The sequence below is a fragment of the Pholcus phalangioides genome, unplaced genomic scaffold (genome assembly GCF_987345545.1).
Source record: "Pholcus phalangioides strain wild (caught in Gottingen) unplaced genomic scaffold, Ppha-v1.0 ptg000008l_1, whole genome shotgun sequence".
Classification (NCBI taxonomy): Eukaryota; Metazoa; Arthropoda; class Arachnida; order Araneae; family Pholcidae; genus Pholcus; species Pholcus phalangioides.
The window spans coordinates 46,319,708-46,341,302 of record NW_028301601.1 but is presented as its reverse complement, the minus strand read 5'-3'; the positions used below and the strand labels follow the sequence as shown (position 1 = coordinate 46,341,302).

Below are 21,595 nucleotides of genomic sequence, written 5' to 3'. Positions count from 1 at the left end.
ATTTAATTAAAGGTTCCTTATAAAATGAAAGGAAGATAATCATGAAAGTCAGCAAGAATGTGACTTAGAACTGGGCCAAAAATTTGATCTAATTCCTTCAGAGTGCATTCACAAATGATCAATGTCACACAAATGAAGTAAAACCTGGTGAAGTAACTAGCCAGCAAGTGTTCTTAATATCTTAACAAATACAATCTTCACTGTAAAATGTGTATTACATGTACATTAGGGTGGAACAATTTTTTTTTTCGAAATTGCCATTGTAATGGAGTTTAAAATATGCCTTTATTGTTCAAGATTGCAAAGGGACTTGAAGAAATAGTTTCATGTGAAGAAATACCATTCCTAATTTTTGCCACAAAATTCAAACTTCTTGAGATTCCTCATCGCCCCTAAAGTTTTAAGCAGGTGTGGAATTCTGTAACATGACACCACAGAGGACGTTTTTATGTTCCCCTGAACACGTGATTCGTTCAGTGATCTCTATGTTTTTCCCTTGTTTTCAGTATTCATTTGCAATCTTATCCCTCAACTGAGAGGGTGTATAGCAGTCAAAATGACGACCAAAAGCTTTTATCGTTATGACATTTTAGGAAATCCTGAAGAGTTGGATTCTCGGCTGTTGCCCACATATGGCGATGCTATGCTTTGTTATTTGCTGACTCAATGCAATCTGAAGGCACAACAATCAAGAAAAAATCCAGCTATTGCAGACATTCTTGAAATTATCATGTCAAAAGATAGAAAATATTTGGAAAACTGCTTCAATTCCTACGGTTTCTCACCAACGGATATGCATAATTTTCAAAGACTTTTACTGTAAATACAAGAATCTTCAGAAAAATATGAAAGCAAGGAAAGATTATCAAACTTTCAAGTTGAACTTGAAATCTTTTCAGTGCGAAACACAGAAATTGTTCAACATTGCAGCATGCATATGTGATTTTGGAGACTAAGTATGACAAGTTCAGAAAGGTCCCAAATTTAGAGCAAGATTTCTTGCAAGATCAAAGAAGTAGACGCAAGATGGCCATTGGTTGAGTAGATGTCCTAAGAACAAAGAAATTTAAAAACAATAAAGGAAAAGGAAAATGATATCCAGTTTGAAGTTATCTAAGAAGAAACGGCAGAAACTAGTACATCAACCACTGAAAACTCATCTATATCCAACGATTCTGAGGAAAGTGATCTATATGAGCCAAACACAGTTTACCGTTGAATTTAGCATTTCCTCTACAGAAGCTGGTCCATCAATCGGTGCCGAAGCAAGTACTTCATTTGCTTTTGATCTACCATCATCCTCACAGATGAGAACTAAATTATCAAATGTTGCTCTTGCTTGTGATAGAACTGGTGTGTCTGATTGATCAACAGCAATTATTGCGAATGCTGTGCTGGAAGATGTTGGGTTATTGACGAAAGAAGCCAAATATGACAATAGACTGAATGAAAATAAGGCGTGAAAGAGCATCACACAGAGTTCTTTTGCAAGATAAAATTCCTATAATAAATGTGTGAGGAATATATTTTGATGGTTGAAAAGACAAAACCTTAGCTAATGTCAAAGAAGGTGATTTCTTTCCATAGAAAGAAGAACGTATAACATCTGAAGAACATATAACTATATTGCAGGAATCCGGGTCAATTTATCTCGGTCACACAACTCCCAGAAGCAGTAGAGCAAGGGATATAAAGGCATCAATCCTAGACTTTTTGAAGCAAGATTTTGATATGAAAGAATTGATGGCGATCAGATGCGACGGAACTGTTACCAATACTGGTTGTAAAAATTGTGTTATCAGATTAATAGAGAAAGAAATAGGCCATCCCTTGCAATGGCTTATTTGTCCTTTTCACTTCAATGAGTTACCTCTAAGGCATCTTGTGAAGCATCCAGATGGATGTTCCATCAGTCAATACAGGCTTCAAGGTGATATCGGAAAAAGTCTAAAAAATTGTGAAAGATTACATATTGTGAAATTCAAACCAATCATCTCTAATAACCTTCCGATAATGGATAGTGACAACAGTGATTTAAGTGCAGATTAGAGATATCTTATGGAAATGGTATGGACAATAGAAATGGGTAATTTACCTGCTTCATTATCACACTGTGACCCAGGTAAACTTTCACATGCTAGGTAGCTAATGCTATTTTAAGGTTATACTCTGCAACAGAAAAGCCCAATGAAAATCTTAGTATTTTGACTGCGTACATAACCAATGTGGTTCAACATTAAGATAAAGTCATCATGTGCTGATGGAGCAAGACATTTGTTCAATTTAGTGGAGTTATCCAGGTTTTTACCTGCAAAATATTATGCATCATTGACCCAGTTATTCAAAAGAACACTTTCTATGGCCACCCAGAGAATTTATTGCTCTCTTATTACTCTTACTCTCAGATGAGAATCTCATTTACAAAGAACTGGGAATCAAGGGAATTCTGAAAATTAGAAATGAAGGATTATCAGAAGCAGAAATCCGTACATTCCATGTCCTGAAAATAAACTTTTCTACTAAGCACTATTCGGAACTAATTGCATGGGATCAAGTGCAAGTGACTGAACCACCTATTATAAAAAATCAGGAAATGGACCCACAAAAATTATCTGAACCTGCTTTTCCACCTATACCGAATTTTCCGTGTCACACACAAGCAGTTGAACGGTGCATACAACTTGTAACTGAAGCATCTCTTGCTGTATCAACAACCGAGAGTCATGAAGGCTTCATTCAAGCCAGAATAAAATCAAGGAGTACTCTTCCATTGTTTGAAAAAAAAAAGTGGACTGTTTTGCAAAAAAGTGAAATGTAATAACAGTGTGATTACAGAGGAAGCAATAGAGGCATTCTCCTGACACCTTTATCGTCAAACTATGTTTTTTTTTTGTTTTTTTAATTTGGAACATGGTTAAAGTCCCCACTCCCAATAAAGGTTTATTTTCATCTCCCTCTATCAATCACTATATTCGGAGTGCTTGAAAAATTCTCCTTTTAACTGCTGTGACAACAGCAATGCTGCATATTTACTTGTCAGTTATTACTTATGTATGGAACTCTTGACTTGTGAGTATGTCTCTGGGTTAATATATATATATATTCAGTTTTGCCTCATGCACTGAATAACTTTTAAATTAAGTGTTTTTCTTTTTTCAGGGAATGCTTTTTGAAAATCATCAACTTCATTTATGTTTAGAAAGATTTTTATAATGTGTACTTAGAAAAGTCTTTTTGCTCGACCTTTAGGGTCTGCGAGGAACCTCAAGATATTAAAATACATTCCTAGATTTTGGTATAAGTTCTTAAAACCTTGAAAGGCATCTTTTGAATACTAAGGCAACATCAATTTCCAAAAAAAAAAAAGTTATCACCTGTCCATGGTGATAAGTATACAGGGCCCCTGGGTGGTCAATTTAAATAGGCTCTTATTATGTGTATTTATACAGGATTCACACTCGAATGTCAGATACATATTATTCCTCAACTACAAATAGACTTATTTTTTTTCTTATTATTGCAATAGAGAGATTCTGACATTCACTCAAAAAAAGAGAGAATGCATAACACGTGATGTGGACTCGGCTCTGAAGGCAGAATTCTCAAAGTATGACGATGCTGACAGTGATGTTCTGATGAAAATAATTTTTTGCAAATTTACATTGATTTAAACTCTAACAATTTTGGAAACTTTTTGTAATAATAAACACAAATACAGTAGAACTTTGTAATGGAACTACCTTTTTAGCAATGTATAAAGAATGCAAAAAATTCAACAATGTTAGCTAAAAATATATGGTAGTACAGAAGTAAATATACAGTAGAACCTTGATTGTCTGGGAGTGGATTAACCAGGGGTACAAAATTTTAACCTCCAGTTAGACTCTTCTCTATGCGTGTTATTGTTGTGTTTTTTTTAATTGGTTCTCATGAAAAAAAAACCCAATTTTTAAATGTTGAATAATCCCTCAAGGATAAGTAAAACATGAACTTACCAACTGGATCGTCATCTTCTAATTCAGACTCAGAAACAGAGCTCTCATCGTTATCAACAAAATCAGAATCATGAGAAGTCTTCCTCCTTTTTTTCTTTTTCTCTTTTGTGGACTCGTTATCTTGCTACAAAATATAGAAAAATTTTTAAAACTCATATAGCTACCTACAAACATAATACGGCACTCGGAAAAGAAAAATTCTTTTGAGATAAAGAAGAAAAATAACAATCATGCTTAATCTTAGCAAGTATAAAAGCTTTATAAGCTGTTTTAGTTACAGAAACCAATGAATAATTAAATGTTTTATCTGACACAATGGGGGGGGGGGGGGAAGAATCATTTTCTAACTTGTGCCAATACACAGCTGCCTAAGAATCTTGTGTGTTACTGGTCTCATTTAAGGTTGCCATATGTCCTGCATTTCACAGACAGCTACTTCCCTGAAAAATTTGAAATTTTTTTGCTGGCAAACCTTTGCGAAATATTGTAAGTAGTATAGTGTGCCATAAGTTTAAGCCACCCCTGATCCAGCAAATGGAAATTTGCAAACACGTGACCAAACTGGTCAAATGTCATCACAGGGTATCCAAGCATCTCACATTCTTATTGCTTCACTAAAGATTCTGAAATTGAGTTAACAAAACATGTTTTGAAATAAATAACGTAATCCCTACGTATTCCCAAGAGATCCGTATGATCTTTCCAGGGAATTTGTTAGTGTTAGTAAGCATCCATGCCTGAACCAGGATTCGAACTCAGACCTGCACAGTCAGAGACAAGCTTCCTAACCACTTGACTGCCACGCGGCAAAAGTACTACAGGTAAAACTCTTTTATGAACAGTGATTTCACATCCAACATTATAGAAATTTTTGGTCTTCAGACATTTTCCCCATTTCTTCAAAGAGATGTTACTAAAGTTTCACAATTTTCTGATCAATAGTCACAAATGGGAAAATACTGAATGACACTCAGAATTTGAATGTACTCACCTTTTCCACCTTGTTCTCACCAGGTTCCTTCTTCACACTACACAAAATAGAAAATACAAAAATAAAAATAAATTAAAAAGCCCTGAAAAAAGAGTAACTATTTATCATGTTACATATACACACAGATATTCTCTTCTCAGTTTACAACATTTCTAATGTATATTCCAAGCACTCACATGATGGGAAGCGGGATAACATCTTTTTTCATTTCCTCTGCAATCTGATCCAGAATTTTTAAATCAAAATCTGTACCACCTTCCAGCTTGATTACAACTGATTAAATAAATACAAAACCAATTTCATTAACTGAGAACCTTAACTTCATACTTCTAGTACACAGCAATTATGCATTTACTGTCGAAATTAAAAATTATATACAATAGAGATATACAACAGAACCCCTCTTATTTGACATTCCTTAAACTGTTAATGTTTTTCTAATTGGGCCTAAAATATTGTTTCTTTATCCGTTATAAGTGACCTTGTTATGTTACTGAGAAGGCTCTTCGTTGGCTGAGGGATGCTACCCATCGTTGATAATTACGACAATTTCAGAACTAAAATAAGATATATTTTATTTACATGTTTAGATAGAATAACACACCAGGCTTTATGTGGCACCGCATTACTATCACATATTTGCACAGCAAAACAATGCTCAAGCAACTCCCTGGTTTTAAAACTAAACCTTGCCCCCTTTTATTGTAATTTATTTGCCTAATTATTGGGTAGCATTTGTGTAATTTAATATTTCTCTTCAAAGCACCTGACAGATTAAATTTTGATAATTTTTGTCACACCACGATCTGCAAGGGCGAATTAGACTGGGACCTACAATTTATTGTTGTTTCTGAGCGGCAGCCTTATTTTTACTTTTCTTACTCATTGAGAAGTTGGTGCACTAACCCCTTGATGCAGGACTCCCTGCAGTAGCAATATTTTTCTGTGGTCAGGTCACTGTTTCTGTTGTACTCCTGTGTAAGGAAGGTTTCTGACAAGGACGCGCGAACTGGGTATCAAACTCTAAACGTCCTAAGGTACTTTCTGCGAGTATCTTATCGACCTGGAATACAGCACCCAACCGATTCAATATATATAACATACGTAGTTAATTTTACACCAGTTTCAATCTCTCTTGCTTACCCAGATATTCTGAACTGACTGACCTCCATCCAAGTTGAGCTCGACAAAAGATTTTACTGTAAATTCGGAACTCAAAGAATATTCTGAATTGAAGAAAATGTAAAGCTGGGTGATTTTAGCATTTTTATATCCAGAGGGCTCAATTACATGTGTTCAAATAAAAGTAATTCTATGGGTCAATGATAACTCAAGGATGTGTCCACTCACAAAATAGAATATGCAGAAATTTGCGACATACATCGTAGGACAATCAATGCTACTATGAAACAATCTAAAATTTTTAAGAAAATTGCACACACTATTATGAGAATATTTACTGCAGAAAATTTCCAGTCAGCCTAGGGCTCGTTGCAGAACAATGCAAAGCATTCTGCTTTAGGGATTCCCACATGATATTTTGGAAAATAAAATTTTATTGAATGTTTAAAATTATAGGCCATTATCCGTAACTAGTGTCATAATTATTAAAGGCAATGTTTCTCAAAATGGGCATTGACAACCTTTGTCAGGGGCATCATGACAAGTTTGAAATATTGATGCATGCTTACTTATGCTTTGAAGTGGTTTTTTTATGAGTGAAAATATCTACTTAACCATTCTGGGGTACGGCAGATGAAACATGAACTGGAAAAGGGAGTTGCGAGCGACAAAAGTTTGAGAACCACTGATTTAGGGAGCCATCAAAGGGCTTTAAGATTGAGCAGTGGTGTTGTGAGATAAGTAAATTTTCCAAAGGTGCCACTGAAGTATAAGGTTCGTAAATCTGCTACAGGCAGAACAAAATTAAATAAATAAAAACTTATCAAAAACAATCTCCCTTCAAAGGATTTGATCAGTTTAAAATTTTAATGAATTAAATAAAGATTTAATTTCAATGAAAGTAGTAAAAAATTTCCCTATAGTTTAAAGATCTGTTAGCTAGCAATGTTTGCCTTGCATACCATTTTTTCTTTAAAAACCCCTCATTTTTTTTCTTTGAAGATGTTTAATGAGATAATCCAATAGCACAAGATACTCAGATAAGAGCGGATAGACTAGATAAAAATAAATATACACTGATTGGAAAAATGCTAAACAATACCCTATTTTCTCTCCTTAAATATAAAAATAAGTATAACAGGTTATCGAAAGTGAGACTTCGGAAAATAATTCTCACAGAGCAGTTAGTGAGTGCTTCACTGAAATAAATATAATTGTAACAAGAAAAATAAAAGGAGAAAACAAAACCAACCAGAGTCTAAGAATCTGATAATTTTCTCAGAATTTTCCACATCAACTTTCACTTCATCCACCATCTTCTTTTCAAAGAAGTCCATGAAAACATCGAGTCGAGTTTTGAGAGCAGCAGCAAGTTCAGCCTGCCTCTTGGAACTTTCTTCAGGATGGTACTTCAATCTAAACCTTTTGTATCACAAAGGAAAGAAAAATAAAAAAACAAACCAAAGTTTAACATACCAAGCCTACATGAAATTTATTCTTACAACTACTTCAAATTTTATGAATATTGAGAACTTTCAGTTGATATAATTTCCAGCCTGACTTTTCTAATGCCAGTTAAATATGTACCAGAAGCAAGCATTTCAAACCTAATCATTTATTTCTGTAAGATTTAGTGAAAACATAGGCAAGAATGAGCTCTGATTAAAACAGTTTGCAATGATATTTGCCAGCAGAACGTGTGTTGGTTCAATGAACACATCACAGACTGCTCCCAAAATCACAGAGCAAGGTTTTCTTTTTTGCTTCAAATATATAAATTATCCCACTCATGATTCTTGTGAAAACTAAGCAAATTGAATAAAAATTGTCAGAATTTCTATAATCTATGCAATTACTGTAGGATCAAATTCTCATAACAAATTTAACTGGAACAAAGATATTGTTGGCATCAAAATCCATACTAATTTAAACATCACGTAATGGTGAGTGCGGTTCACACAAGGAAGGGGGGGAGGGGAGAGAGAAATCCTTCCCTTTTAAATATTTTAAGGTCAACATAAATTTACAAAATCGCATATTTTTTTATAAACTGAAAACAAAAACAAAAACCAGCAAAAATAAATTTAACAGATATTCAGAAAAACTCTTTTACATAATGAAATCACAAATCACTACAAAAATCAACCAATAATTTGAATGCAATAGACTTACATATGTCCATTTTGACTTCATTGAGACGGAAGTAACACAATGTGAGCATAAACCGACCCCTATAATGGGGTTTTCCTAAATCTCAAAACTATGTCAGAACAACGCGATAGATGCTGCATTGTACGCAGCAATCCTAATCTGAATTTCTGCAGATCGGTTTTCAATTGAGCAGCTCACTGAATTTTATATCACTCCATTAAAACACACACAAAAAAGGCAGCAAAAATTTTAGTATTATATGTTGTATAAGTATATTCCTTTTGTAGAATGGAAGTCCATAGCACAAGTGGCCACCTCTATTCATGCTGTATGGAGAAAAACAAAGGATCAAAGTTATCTAACAACTAGAAGACGCAAATATTTTCCAAATAGCTACGTTACCTTTCATTTTGGTTGTGAAAATTGGACATCTTTCGCCTCTCTTTATAACTGATGCATTTGTACAAAATATGATCCAAAAGTTTTGTAATGGACATCTCAAGAAATGTACTTTTATAGCAGACTGCCCATAAAGATCTTAAATTAAAGCTTGGTCAAAAAAGTTTTTGTTGCAGTTTAATAGTTTAAACAGTTGGTTTGAGTAAATTACAGTATTTCACTTTACAAAAATATGAAATTTCAGGTGAGTTTTACATAAAATCCTGGCAGAGTGGCTAACTAAAATAGATGAGTGATTTATCTAATGAAATGTCCCTACATTTTTTTCTAAACAGTTTACGAACACCATGTATATTTGATGTAGCTCAATTGCAGCCTTTCTTTTATAATATATTTATGTATCACTGATGTTGGCAGGAAATTTATGTAAAATAATTCAGTAGTACGACTCATGGAAAAACTATCCCTATGGGAAGTAGAGAAGTGTTTGTTTTGGGGTTGGCTACTGTGTTGCGTATTCAATAAATTAAAAAATGACTGGGCTAACACTGCTGATTCCATAATGAGGGAAAAAAATCTAAGAAAAACATTGCATAAAATAAAATTCTGAATGAATTTTAAGTTGCAGACACTACAGAACATGAATTGTTGCTTAATCCTTAAACTGTATTAACACGAGATATATCTCTCCATGCATGCAAGAGAGAAAAAAAAACTTTTTTTAAGCATTCAAAATTATCAATAAGCAACTGCTGGCCTAAGCAATTACTTATACTAAGTTCACTGTTTATAAGCAATGGGAAAAGAAAAAAAAGGATTTGTATATTTAGCAAAATTACAAAGGACAATCCAAACTGGTGTTATATTGTATGCAGCAATCCGAATAAGGATTTTAATAAATTCATTTTGAGTGTCTAATCTTCACATTATGAAAAGAAATTCCATGACTTAATGATCCCTTAACAAAATTAGAAGCTAATTATTTGTCATGAAATAAACAAAAATATGGTATCCTCAGATTCCAATTTAACAATCGTATATGGGAAATTTCAGGCACCAATATAAAATTTCCTTATCGCCATGGTAATCTGGCTCCTGTGATTTGCCACTCTCTACAATACTCTATGCTATATACTAAAGAAAAGAAATCTATTCACCCTACACAAAAACCAGCTAACTGTTTCTATTATCTGAAAGGCTAAAATAATATGAAAGTAAACATAACTTAAAGCTGGATTGAGCTTTGGAGTGATCTGGAAACCACTATTTCCCCATGCATGCTGCCTAAATAAAATCCAGCATTATGTATCTTTTTCATTAAAAAAATTTCACGTGACCACTGATGTTAGGCAGGGAACAGTGAAATGTCATTAAACAGCCCATTGTGCCTTTGCCACAGAGCCATAACTAGGATTTTTGCTGCCCAGAGCAACCATGATTTTGCTTTATAAATTTAAAATTAGATAATTATATAACAGTATTTCTTGTTCCCATCTAAAACTGCCGCCTCTCTAAATTTTGCTGTCTGGGGCAGTTGCCCACCCCCAGTTCCAGCCCTGCTGTCGCATGGGTACATTCCTGAAAATACCTATTAACATTTGGATCGGCCATGCTGTCACATGGGTACATTCCTGAAAATACCTATTAACATTTGGATCATATCTCGTACATAGACCACCTGAAAACTATATTAAAAATGCAAAGGATTAACGCTCCTTTAATTAAACTTTTAAGCTGTAATTATTTCAATTTGCAGGGCGATTGAAAAAATAGTACCTACCATAATATTTCTCCCAGTTTTAGATTGAAAACTTTATTTTCAAAAATAAGTCAAGTAGAGTGAAAACCTGGTTCGATTTGTAATAGTCAAGAAAAGAATGTTCTTGAGGTTGTATTGAAAACTAATGATGAAAAGGAAAAATATACATCCCATTCATATTAATGACGAGCAGGTGAGACTCTTAAAAAAAAATTTTCCCTATATTTCAGAGGACCAGTATTTTTTTTTATTTCTACTTCAAGATCAAAGATTTTCTACTCTGTTTTTCTTCTCACTATACCTTTCAATTTTATATAGTTTACTGCTATATAAACCAATAATTATGTAGGCCTATTCATATTTTGGATAATTCATACTCTAACATCACACACAATAGTAAATCTACAGCATCGTGATATGTGCCTATTAGTTAGATGTTTATCCACAATAGTGCAAACTAGCGGAATACATAAATATTTCACAAGATTCAATAGGGATATTTCAGTGAATTATTTCCTTTTTATCTCTCCGATATTCTCATAGCTTATTTCAGTTCAATTCAAAATATCTTGGCAAATCTTTGTAAAAGTTACTTTGCAGCCATTTTTAGTAGTTTTTTTTTTCCAGGAGTAAGTGAGAATCTCATTAGTCACACACTGAGTATAATTTACATTTATAATCTTAAAAAATATAGCCAAAACATGTTTAAAAAAAAGACATTTTCATAAAAAATCTCACCCCTCCCCTTTTTACCATGTTCTCCTCCCCTCAAAATTATCTAGCCCGCTGGTTCGCCATTTCTTTACCTGGCATGCCAGCTTATATGCAGCGAAACGGTAATTCTTTTGGACCCACAAGCAAGATAATCCCCACAAGTCAATCAGTATAGGTAGGGAAATCTGTTGTAACCAATAGGTTATCATACATGGTATGTGAATTTTTCACTTATAACAAAGTTTGGCTGTGAATACCGTAACAGAGCAAAAAAAAGCCATACATAACAGTTTACAGCAAAGGAACACATTAGTTTGGTAATCTCACTCACCACTCCTCATCTTTATGGGTCAGGAAGAACTCATTGATTTGTTGACGTTTGAACTCTAGCTTGTACTCATTGTACTTTTTTACAGCTTCTTGATCATCAATGGCGTCGTCCTGCGAAGCTAGAAACTGCTTGAATGTCATCATTGGAGGTTGAGTTAGTCCTGATTCCATCTCCCTAAATATATAAACTTATTAGAATGTATTTTATGAATAACTCAGGAAAAAAAAACCATCTAATAAAAAAATTTGAAGCAGAATATCAGTGTTGGTAATGCAGATTTACTGCATTGTAATGTGTATAAGGAACTCCCATTTTGCCGAAAATTGGGTCCAAAAAACGAAGGGGTTTCTTATGCATACAACACACATGAATAGCATTTGTATTATAGATATTAAATTACTCAATTCCTTGCAACTTATGAGAGTGATTCCGATAATGAATTAGTTGATGTGTTGATTATGGTTTATCAGACGAGAGAGACGAGGAATTTAATGGTTTCCATGATGAATAAAAAATATATATTTGTAATATATAGCTTAAAGTAAAAGATATCTTTGATGAATTTTTTTTCAAATTTTAAGCAAAAAAAAAAAAAAAAATCAAAAAAACCAAAGAGTTTCTTATACACGTCAAAATAGGGTAATCATGATTTTTTGCATGAGTATTACAATACAATATTAATTTGAAATTATTATCAAACATAAAGTGCAAAGACTGGTATGGTGAGATGGGATGTTATAGATTTGCTTTTGAAGAAAGTGCTTGATCAAATTTAAGTGACAGCACCACCACCATATTACATACACAAAGGTTAACTAAACTGGTCTACAGATGCGATCACTTTCAAACAGCATCTTCAACTTTTTACACTGACAGGCTGGCACTGACAGCTAAACATATACCTATAATTTTCACATAGGCTACCTTTATGCTATCTCTCTTCCTGAAGTGAATGCTTTGGTGTGGACAGAACCTGAAAAAGACTGAACTGGTTTTGAGCTCATGATATATCTTTTGGGAACATCATAAGCCATCATTTCATTGACACCCTGCAAGATCAGTTAAGTTATTCACACAGGTCGTTAAAATACCAGGATCCTTACAGAGTAAAATGGGATTTATGAATTAAATTTTTAAGCATCCTTTTGTGAAATTACAGGTATATAGTGCGCCAGTGACTTCACTGAAGATATGTGTAAGAAGCGTGAAATACATATGACTGATTGTATATGCAACTGACCAAGTACATAGGTATCAGTGACAGATTAAGTTAACTCACAAACTGTTCAAAATAGAGATATGTCTCCATGCATGCAAGAGACAATTTTCCCCAAATCGTAACACATTGATAAGCAATTCAGCAGCCTACTAAGCTCATTCTCTATGAGTGGTGGGAGCAGTTCAAGGACTAGCATTTATCAAATGTCTTAATCCATTTATGTGTCTGACATTCCAGTTTTGGAAGAGATGTCAAATAAAATTTAATTATATTTTCCCATTTAAAACCATCATATTTATTCAGAATTGTCAAGTGGATTTGCTTTCTGAGGATAGATAGAATAATATTGTGCATAAAGTTGGTGAATGCTACAAATGGATTTACTACTAATATGGAGTTTTAGAAAGTTGAAATCACAAACAAAATTCCAAAATTCTAACCTCCGGCATAAATTGGTTAAACTTTTCATTTTTTTCTTTCAATGTATGGCATTAACTCTATGACAGGGTTTGACAAATCCTGGGTGCAACGGAATTGATGCCTGAAATTTTCTATGCGTAATAACTAACTTGGAGTCTGGGGACCATGCAAAATTTTCAGGACTTAAGTTAGCATTGCCACCAACATGGGAAAAGGTCACTGAAGCCCAGAAGAGCTTGAAAAAATTATTTGGTCAGTTTTTAGAGGGGAAAACAATTTATTGGCTCCAAAGTAATTTGGCTGACGGCTAATTTTTTTTCTAATTTGTCAAGCCCTGATCTATGATAACAAAAATATATTCATCCCAGTTATCAAAACAAAGATTTCTTAAAGCCTTTAATTAAAACATGCCTTTGGCAAATTATTTCTACAATTCATTGGTTTCTGACATAGAAAAACATACTTAATGATTTTCTGCATATAAGCGCCAATTCAGATCTGGACCAACAGTTTGAGGCTGATTTTGGTATGGGGGCAATGTTCTAATTTTTTACAATTCTTCCAAGCCTCTTGTTAAAAGACTGGTGTATGACCCCCTCCCCCCTATATTTCATGCAAAAGTGATGTGCTTTTCTGAATAGAAGTATGTAGGAACTGAACAAACAACAATGAGGGCCTTACAGACCTGGGCTACAGAGTCTCTCATGCGAATATGAATTTTTTTTTGTACAATGCCATGCTTTAATACCTTGGTTGTTGTTGTTGTTGTTGCTGCTGCTGTTGGGGTTGAGGCTGATGAATTGCCCAGCTAGAAGGTGGTCCACCCATCAAGCCGCCACCACCACCACCAGGAAAACCTGGATCATAGCCACCACCATATCCTCCTCTGTCTTCCCTAATTCGTTTAAAAATATATATTTAAAAAAAATCCTCAAATAGTTTCTGCAATCACATTAATCTAAATGGGATACATCACATCTGGAAATTTAAATATGGTCCAGAAACAAAACCATTCATGGTAAATACAATCAAACATGCTTCATAAGAGCATTGTTAATACAAGTTCATAGCTAATATGAGGATCTCCATAACTATCTTTGCTGTTCAATAAATAGCATTAGACATTTCATGCTTTCATGACTGCTAAAACAGGAAGTTTGAAAACTTTTCTCATAAATTAAATAGAAAAAAATACAATTAAAAAAACAAAAAAAACCTTTTTGCCAAAGTGTTTCCTAAAAACATGATTTTCTTATTCTTATCCTTTCTTGGACATAATGAGCAAGAATGAGCACAAGCAAATTTTAGACTTTATATTACTAATACTTAGGCCAGGGCGACAAATCCCAGGTGTCAGGTCACCATGGTGACTAGAAAATGAACACCTAAAATTTTATGTTTCATTACTAGATTGGGATCTGAAAACAATCAATTTTTTTTTTAAATTATATCAGTGTCTACTAACATGGAAAGGGGTTGGAAAATCCTGGACAAACCAAAAAAAACCAACTTTTTAAACTTTTTTTTGGGAAAAAAAGATGCTTTGCATCTTTGAAATTTCGGCTGGTGAATAAATTATTTTTTGATTTGTAAACCCCTGACTGGGCTCAACTGTTCTTCTAATTCTATAAATTAATGAGATAATGATCGGATCCCTATATAATGAAATAAAAAAATAAAGGAAGCTGAAAAAATGTTATATCTGGTATATAGCTTGAAAAGATATATGCTTAGCTGAAATTGAACATAATCTGTATGCAGGATGTACTGTTTTTACTGATAAAAAGCACTTTTGATCAAATACAGACTTAAATTAAAATTAAACTCTCTAGGGGAATAAAAATATAAATTCTCGCGCAATTGAAATGCATATTTTGTACACATTTTTCTTATAAATCAGCAGTTTTCAGAAGGTGGTCCACAGAGTTTGCTAAGGAATCCACAGGCTGTTTCTACAACATAGTTAGTAGTTACATTTTTTTTCTAATTTCTGCTATGAAATGGCCCAGGATGTCTTTTGGGTTTTCTCTGTGTTCAACAAAGGGTCTTTTGGTAAGTGCTACTTGGAAAACACCTACAAATTAATCTAAGAAAAACTTGTGGTCAGGAAAACTCCAGACACCAGCTCTCTTGAGCTCCAAAAATAATTGAAATATGTCTTTCCTCCCAAACATTCTATATATAGGCATACCTCACCATTCCTATTTAAATCAAAACAGTACATGAATACCAGGACGTTGCCACCAGACTTATCTTGTTTCAAAGATATTATTCCAGCTCTAACTTTATTGAATTAAAAAAAATTATACAACTATGACATTACATTTTCCCAGACAATCTGGCACTGTCACAAAACAGATTAAATGGGAGTGAAGAGCTGCTGAAGGAAAAACTTCAGAGGTTGATCAGAAGGAAAGAATGTGCAAGAAGCAATTAAAAAGCCCAAGTCACACTACCTGTTAACTTGCATGCATTGTATCATACTTATCCTCATCTTACCAGAGTTATCTTACTTAATACCTTGTAGTAAGCAAAAGGGATGTTAAAAAAATAGTAAGTGGAATCTGCCCGATAGTCATCAAAACCAATATACAGTAAAAGTCAGTTATAATGACAGTCCACAATCATGAGGAAAATTACCATTATAACAAACTTCTCATTATAACTTAGTGAATCTCCCTTTTTTTTTCAGTGAGATAATAAAATTCCTATTGTATCTGCATTGAAACGTCTTTTAGATTACTTTGTTCTAATATTAAATGAATGAACAGAACTGCTTAGCCATTTTCTGTCACTCAGCAGTTTATTAATAAATTTTTACATAGAATCTCATATTATTAAAGCGATTATTATTCTTGTGTTATCAACGCAGTATTTTTTCTGCCAACAAAGCATTTAAAATTCTCAATTATTATATCACTACCACCACACATGCACCTCATCCATATTCTTCTATGGAATTTTTAATGAATGAGTACATGTTGGAATGTGTTGTGAACCTAACTTGAAGTTTGTTTCTTATGAATGCTTCATGTGTTGAAGTAGTGTCACCTGTCTTCAGAATTCAGAAAACTCAACAGGTCAAGTCTTGCTTGTTGTGTCATGCATGGGTTTTTTTAATGTTGTACGCCTAATTGCTATCTGTGCGGGGACTATTTAAATGTGAGATTGGCTTGTATTTTCACCATGAAAATGGAAAACCACGATCCACAGTCAACCATCAACATTTTTCTGCCAATCGGAAAGTTTTCTTAGTACGATATTTTCAGCCATTGGAAACAACTTTAAACTGTAAATTCTGGTCCAGTGGTCTTAGTTGCTTGGAGAGACAAAAGTCAAAATCACATATCTCAAAAGTATACAGGTATCCCTCACTTTGTGATTTTGCTATAACACAATTTTTAAAAGTTGATTTTAAGAATTCCAACCTGCAAAATTTATTAGGAGTTTAGCATTAATCGTGAAAATGGACTTGTAAATTGAACTCATATAACATAGTTAAATCCTTTGACAACAAAATGCATTGGATTTGATGAGGTAGCTGAAACAAATACAAGAGAAATTCTCAGATTTCTCTATCTTAGCATATCTCACTGATGAACAATGTTAACACATTGACAATACCATGAGAAATTTAATAAAAAAGAAAAGGTTCCAGTGAAACTATAATTTTTATATTCGTGAGAAATATGTAGAATAATTTGGCTTTGCTACTGAAGTTTTTATAAAGAGATGAAAAATGCTGCTTGTCAGCCAAATTTTGTCTGTTTCATTAAAAAGAGTTAGCCTATTATACCAGGCTCTTTGAAAAAAAAAATCCACACTTTATGAGATTTCATTTAACGTGATTATTTTGCATAACCAATTAATCACATTAAATGAGACACACCTGAAGTGGAAGAGCCAAACAATTTGACTTTTCTGTGCCCATTCTTTGTTAGAATTACCTCAGACTAATTTTTCTGGAGCATTTGCCATGATAAGTCATGTTTGATTCTTGAGGAGCAAGAATGAAAAATTGGCATTTTTGAGAATTTTTTTGAGGTAACAGCAAATGCATCCTAATTTTCAACTCGCGATGACCAAATATACTTTTCGTATCTTTAACATTAACTATTAAGCAATCACTCATTATAAGCCATACTCATTATATCAGATCTTCACTTTATTAAGCAGGAATACTTCTTAAACAAGATATATGTTTTAGAATGGGGGGAATTAAGACTCTATATAAATAATTCTTAAACAGAGAAATAGGTGAAGTTTTTGACAAATTTGGACACCCAGCATACTTAAAAAAAAGTTTGCACATGTCGCTAGATAAGTTTATTTCAGTTTGATAACCTCAATATGAAATGAATGAAAAGTTATTTAACACGTGGCAATCAGAATAAATATAAAAAGGAATTACAGACTCACCAGTCTCGCCTCATGCGTTTAATTGGAGGACTGATTTCATGACGAACTGGACTGTATCGATCTCGTCGGTTTCTTATATCATAGTCTCTGTAATCTCTTCTGTTCCCTCTATCCCTGATTGAAATTTAATTCAAAACACTGAGTCAAGAAATAGCTTCTCTTCAAGTAATGAATAGAAAAATTATGTCACAAAATTCACACATCGAAGAAATTTAACAAAAACAATAAAGTTCACAGAAGATGCTGAAAAATAACATTAAAAAATTACCTTTCAGACCAATCGTCACGTCTTCCTCGATCATCCCTCCTCTCTTGATAATCGCTTCTTTCTCGTCTGAATTTGTCACGAGCACGTCGCCTGTCATACTCTTCGTCACTGTCTGCCATTTCCAAGTATACTATTGAATAAGGAGAAATCAAACTTTGAAACATAACTAAAGCATCATCACAATACAGTTTTATTGAAATTGAACTGAACTCCAAGGATGATGAAAAGCATTCAACTTTTGAAAATTAAAATTAGGGAGATTTTCGAGCGGACCCAGTATTTTATACTAAAACCACTCCCTAATAAAATACAAAAGGGATTTTTCCAAATAAAATAGGGATTTTCCACACATAAAAGTTAAAGCATAAGGGATAAAATCCCTACTTAAAAATTGAAGTCAAATAAAATAAGGATTTTACACACATGGAAGTTAAACCCTTAGGAATGAAATCCCTATGCAAAAAACAAGTGAAATTGGAGGCCAAAACTTCAAAGGTGCATGATTTTAAAATATATATATTGTGTTCAATCAGAAACGATGTGAACAAACATTCTGCGCGAATGACCCTAAAATCATCGGAAGATGGAGAAAAAAAAAATCAACTTTTGAAGAACACTGACTTTTTGTTACACTTGCTTGATGTTATTTGATTTCACATGAGTGATGTCAGTTTTTCCAGGAAAAACTAGACATTTCTTTAGAATAGTCGGACACCCAGTTTGCTAGATTTTTAAGTGAATTTCCAGATTTTTGTAAGAAAGCTACAGGAGTTTAACCTTCTGAAAATTATCAAGTCTGTATCAGCATGTCTATCAATACCAAATGCGAGCACCATTTCCTGGAAAAGTCTAAAGAAATATTTTTTGTGGGGGAAAAAATTTTTGGCAAATAAAAAAAATCAATCTGGTGCCCAGATCTTTTTACGATGTCAAGAGCCCTGCCCAAATGATTGTGTTCTGAGTCTATGTGTGGTCCTGATGTACTTATGTTGTCAGAATTATTGTTGTTTCTAATAATGGCGGCACTGCCATCTGTCTATTTTTAAATGAAAATTACAAGTGCCTGAGTTTTTATATTACGCAAATATGGCATAACGGTCTGCCTGCATATAATGGTTATATTAATGGTCCGCCTGCTCTCTGCAGAGATTTCTTTTCAAAGGTGAGACTAACTCGCAATTGCGCCTTGAAGTTGGAAAACTGCAGAAAACCAACTTCAGTCACCCACCAAGGCTTGAGAATAAAACAAAACAAACTCTAGCCACACCTAAAGCCAGGTTTTCTTAGTAGATTTTTACAGCACGTGCAGCGTGAAAATGCTGATTGGTAAAAAAACCTGAATTTCAGGTTTTCAACCAATCAGCGTTTTCACTCTACACACGGCGCAAAAGTTCTACTCCTCGGGAAAACCAGGTTTAAATGTCTCATTTTCTGAGGTTGTGCATTTCATATTTCTATTTTATCAATTTTTTTGCACAACAGCTGTAGCATATAACAATCCCTTTTTTCTTCGGCGACTTCCTATCTGCCCTGTTTGTGCTTTTTCTTCCTGGTCATCAATGGCCGTCCATTAGGCTATCTTCCGTGTGCATATTCTTCTGTCCGCTTTATGTTTCTAGGTTGCCATTCTATTTTTTACTGTTGGTTGTCTTTTGAAAGCGACATAACTATGAAGAGGTCGCCAATAATAAGCCTTTGTTTTGCATCGTGTTTTTTAACAGAGAGCCCATTAATATTTTGGAGCTTATTTTTTTGTTTGTTTATACATCGCACCATGTACACCATATTCCCAGTTGTTACATTCAGTTTTTATTGTTGGAATACCTTGTTTTTTCTCAGGTTGCATATTTCGCATTTCCATTTAAAATTTTTTACATATTAGCCATTATAATTTCAATCTTGCAACTGTTTTTTTATTGAATCCAGAGAGCTTTTTTTGCTCCGACCATTGTGTTATTTGCAAGAGTCTTCGTTTTTATTATTTCCAATCCTTTTAATCTCCATGTCGTACACAGTTTAAGAATGTTGTTTTCGTTTGTTAGGTTTCTGTTGTTTTCGCCCTTCATTTTTTTTATTTAATAGCCACAGCATTATCCCCTTTTGGCGATTTTTCTCTTTGGCAAGAGACACCTGACAGAACTCTTGGGCACTTCTTGTCATGTTTTCGGACATTTCTATATATAGGTTGAATAAAAACATGATTGTGGGGTATAGTGGCCAGTATGGAAAAAAAATTACTTGAAATATAAATATGTGAAATTTGAGAGAATCCATGTATCGATCCTGTTGAAAACAGGTACAATACAATGTATAATGAACAAGAAAGCAAGCTCTGAAAACGTGCATATACTAACAGACTAAATCCAAATACCACAGCCTATAATAATTATGGCAAACTTCCAGGAAATAATAGTCATGAGAAGGAAAAAAAGAAAAACCTGTTTGAAAACCCAGCAGAATTAGTGCCACCTGTGCTTATTGCTACAAAAAACATGTGAGGAGGTTGCAAATGAGAAACCGAAGAATATCCAAAACAGCACTTCATGGGGGAGAGGAGCACTACAGAGAAAGATTATAATCTCATACACAGTGCTGTCGTAATGCATGGGCTCTAAAGAGAACAGGGGCCTCAGAAAAATGTGAGGCAGTTGAATTTTTCGGGAATTTTCCAGTTTGGGTCTCAAGTGCCCGCGTGGAGTGGCAGTAAGATGCTCATCTAAGACCATGAAGGTTGCTGTCACGGTCCCGGGTTCGAATTCGAGGGAGGATATAGATATTTTCCCTAATCGAGGCAACCACGGATAAACATTGTCTTCGATTTCCACCCCATCTCATTAATGGCTGCAAATTTCAATATAGCGATATGGCCAGAATTGGCGTTTGGTGAAGTAGGTAGGGACTCAGGAAAATCAATTGGCCCAGGGCCCTACGATGCTATTAAGACGGCCCAGCACAAGCATATATATTTCAACTGTTCAACTCTCGCCATACCTTAAAAAATCAATAAATACTATGTATATAAGAAAAATTTTATAACTTTCCCAAGTAAATTGGATTTATTTCTATCATAACAAACTGTACATAGGGGCTATACTTGAATTCAAAGCAAATCTGTGGCTGCTGACAATTCAAGTCTAGCGCTAGGATCCTTTGACACACAAAGGTCACCTATCCATCAAGGCTACTTCAAGAATACCAATGATAAACAAGCAACTAATGAATCTCTATTTTATCATTTATCACATTGTAAACAATATACAAAGGCTTAAAAAAAAAAAGCGAGAAATAAAGTTTATAACATTAGGGTCTATGGAATCACACCCATGGAAACAAGTTAAGCCTACCCACGATTCACAAAGAAAATGACTTTCAAAACAATGATAGTTTCTCACCGAGCTAATGTTGATGATCCGATTGTCCTAAATGATCGGTGATGATTCGCGAATACCGAGAGAGGAAGCTTTCGCCTCTCCGAGCGTTTTCAATTCCAGAAATGATATATTTACAATGAAAATATTCACTGCCGTTGAAATAAAAAAAGTCTGACGCTTGACTTGACTGGACTCGGTCAAAGCCGCTTGTAAGTTACTCTACAGCTTTGGTCTTGGTGTAGCTTACATATTTCCGGCTAGAGTCTACCGATTTGGGTAAGCGTCTTTTTTGAATCATCTCATTCGTCGTCTGGTTTGAAATTGAACACTGTAACAGTGCTGCAAAAGCTGTATCTCTAGGGCATCAGTACAAAATGGGCACCACAAAAATATATCAAATGGTTTTTTTTTAATGTACAAGTTTTTTTCGACATCG

At 34.1% G+C, this 21,595-nt stretch overlaps 1 protein-coding gene across 6 annotated transcripts in view; it reads right to left on the bottom strand.

The window, feature by feature from the left end:
• Ars2 (arsenic resistance protein 2) overlaps positions 1–21,358 on the bottom strand; it is a 34,101-nt gene extending 12,743 nt beyond the window's left edge. For 3 of the 6 annotated variants that reach the window (XM_089234798.1, XM_089234797.1, XM_089234796.1), the window contains exons 1-9: positions 21,181–21,358; positions 17,789–17,918; positions 17,521–17,634; positions 13,850–13,996; positions 11,463–11,636; positions 7,361–7,530; positions 5,163–5,259; positions 4,987–5,023; positions 3,996–4,119 (exon numbers count right to left, since the gene is read on the bottom strand). In XM_089234798.1, coding sequence (XP_089090924.1) covers positions 3,996–4,119; positions 4,987–5,023; positions 5,163–5,259; positions 7,361–7,530; positions 11,463–11,636; positions 13,850–13,996; positions 17,521–17,634; positions 17,789–17,907 — 982 coding nt within the window. In that variant the 5' untranslated portion in view covers positions 17,908–17,918; positions 21,181–21,358. The remainder of the gene's footprint in view (positions 1–3,995; positions 4,120–4,986; positions 5,024–5,162; positions 5,260–7,360; positions 7,531–11,462; positions 11,637–13,849; positions 13,997–17,520; positions 17,635–17,788; positions 17,919–21,180) is intronic. The other 3 variants (XM_089234801.1, XM_089234799.1, XM_089234800.1) reach the window with 2 other exon arrangements.
• Positions 21,359–21,595: the final 237 nt, after the last annotated feature.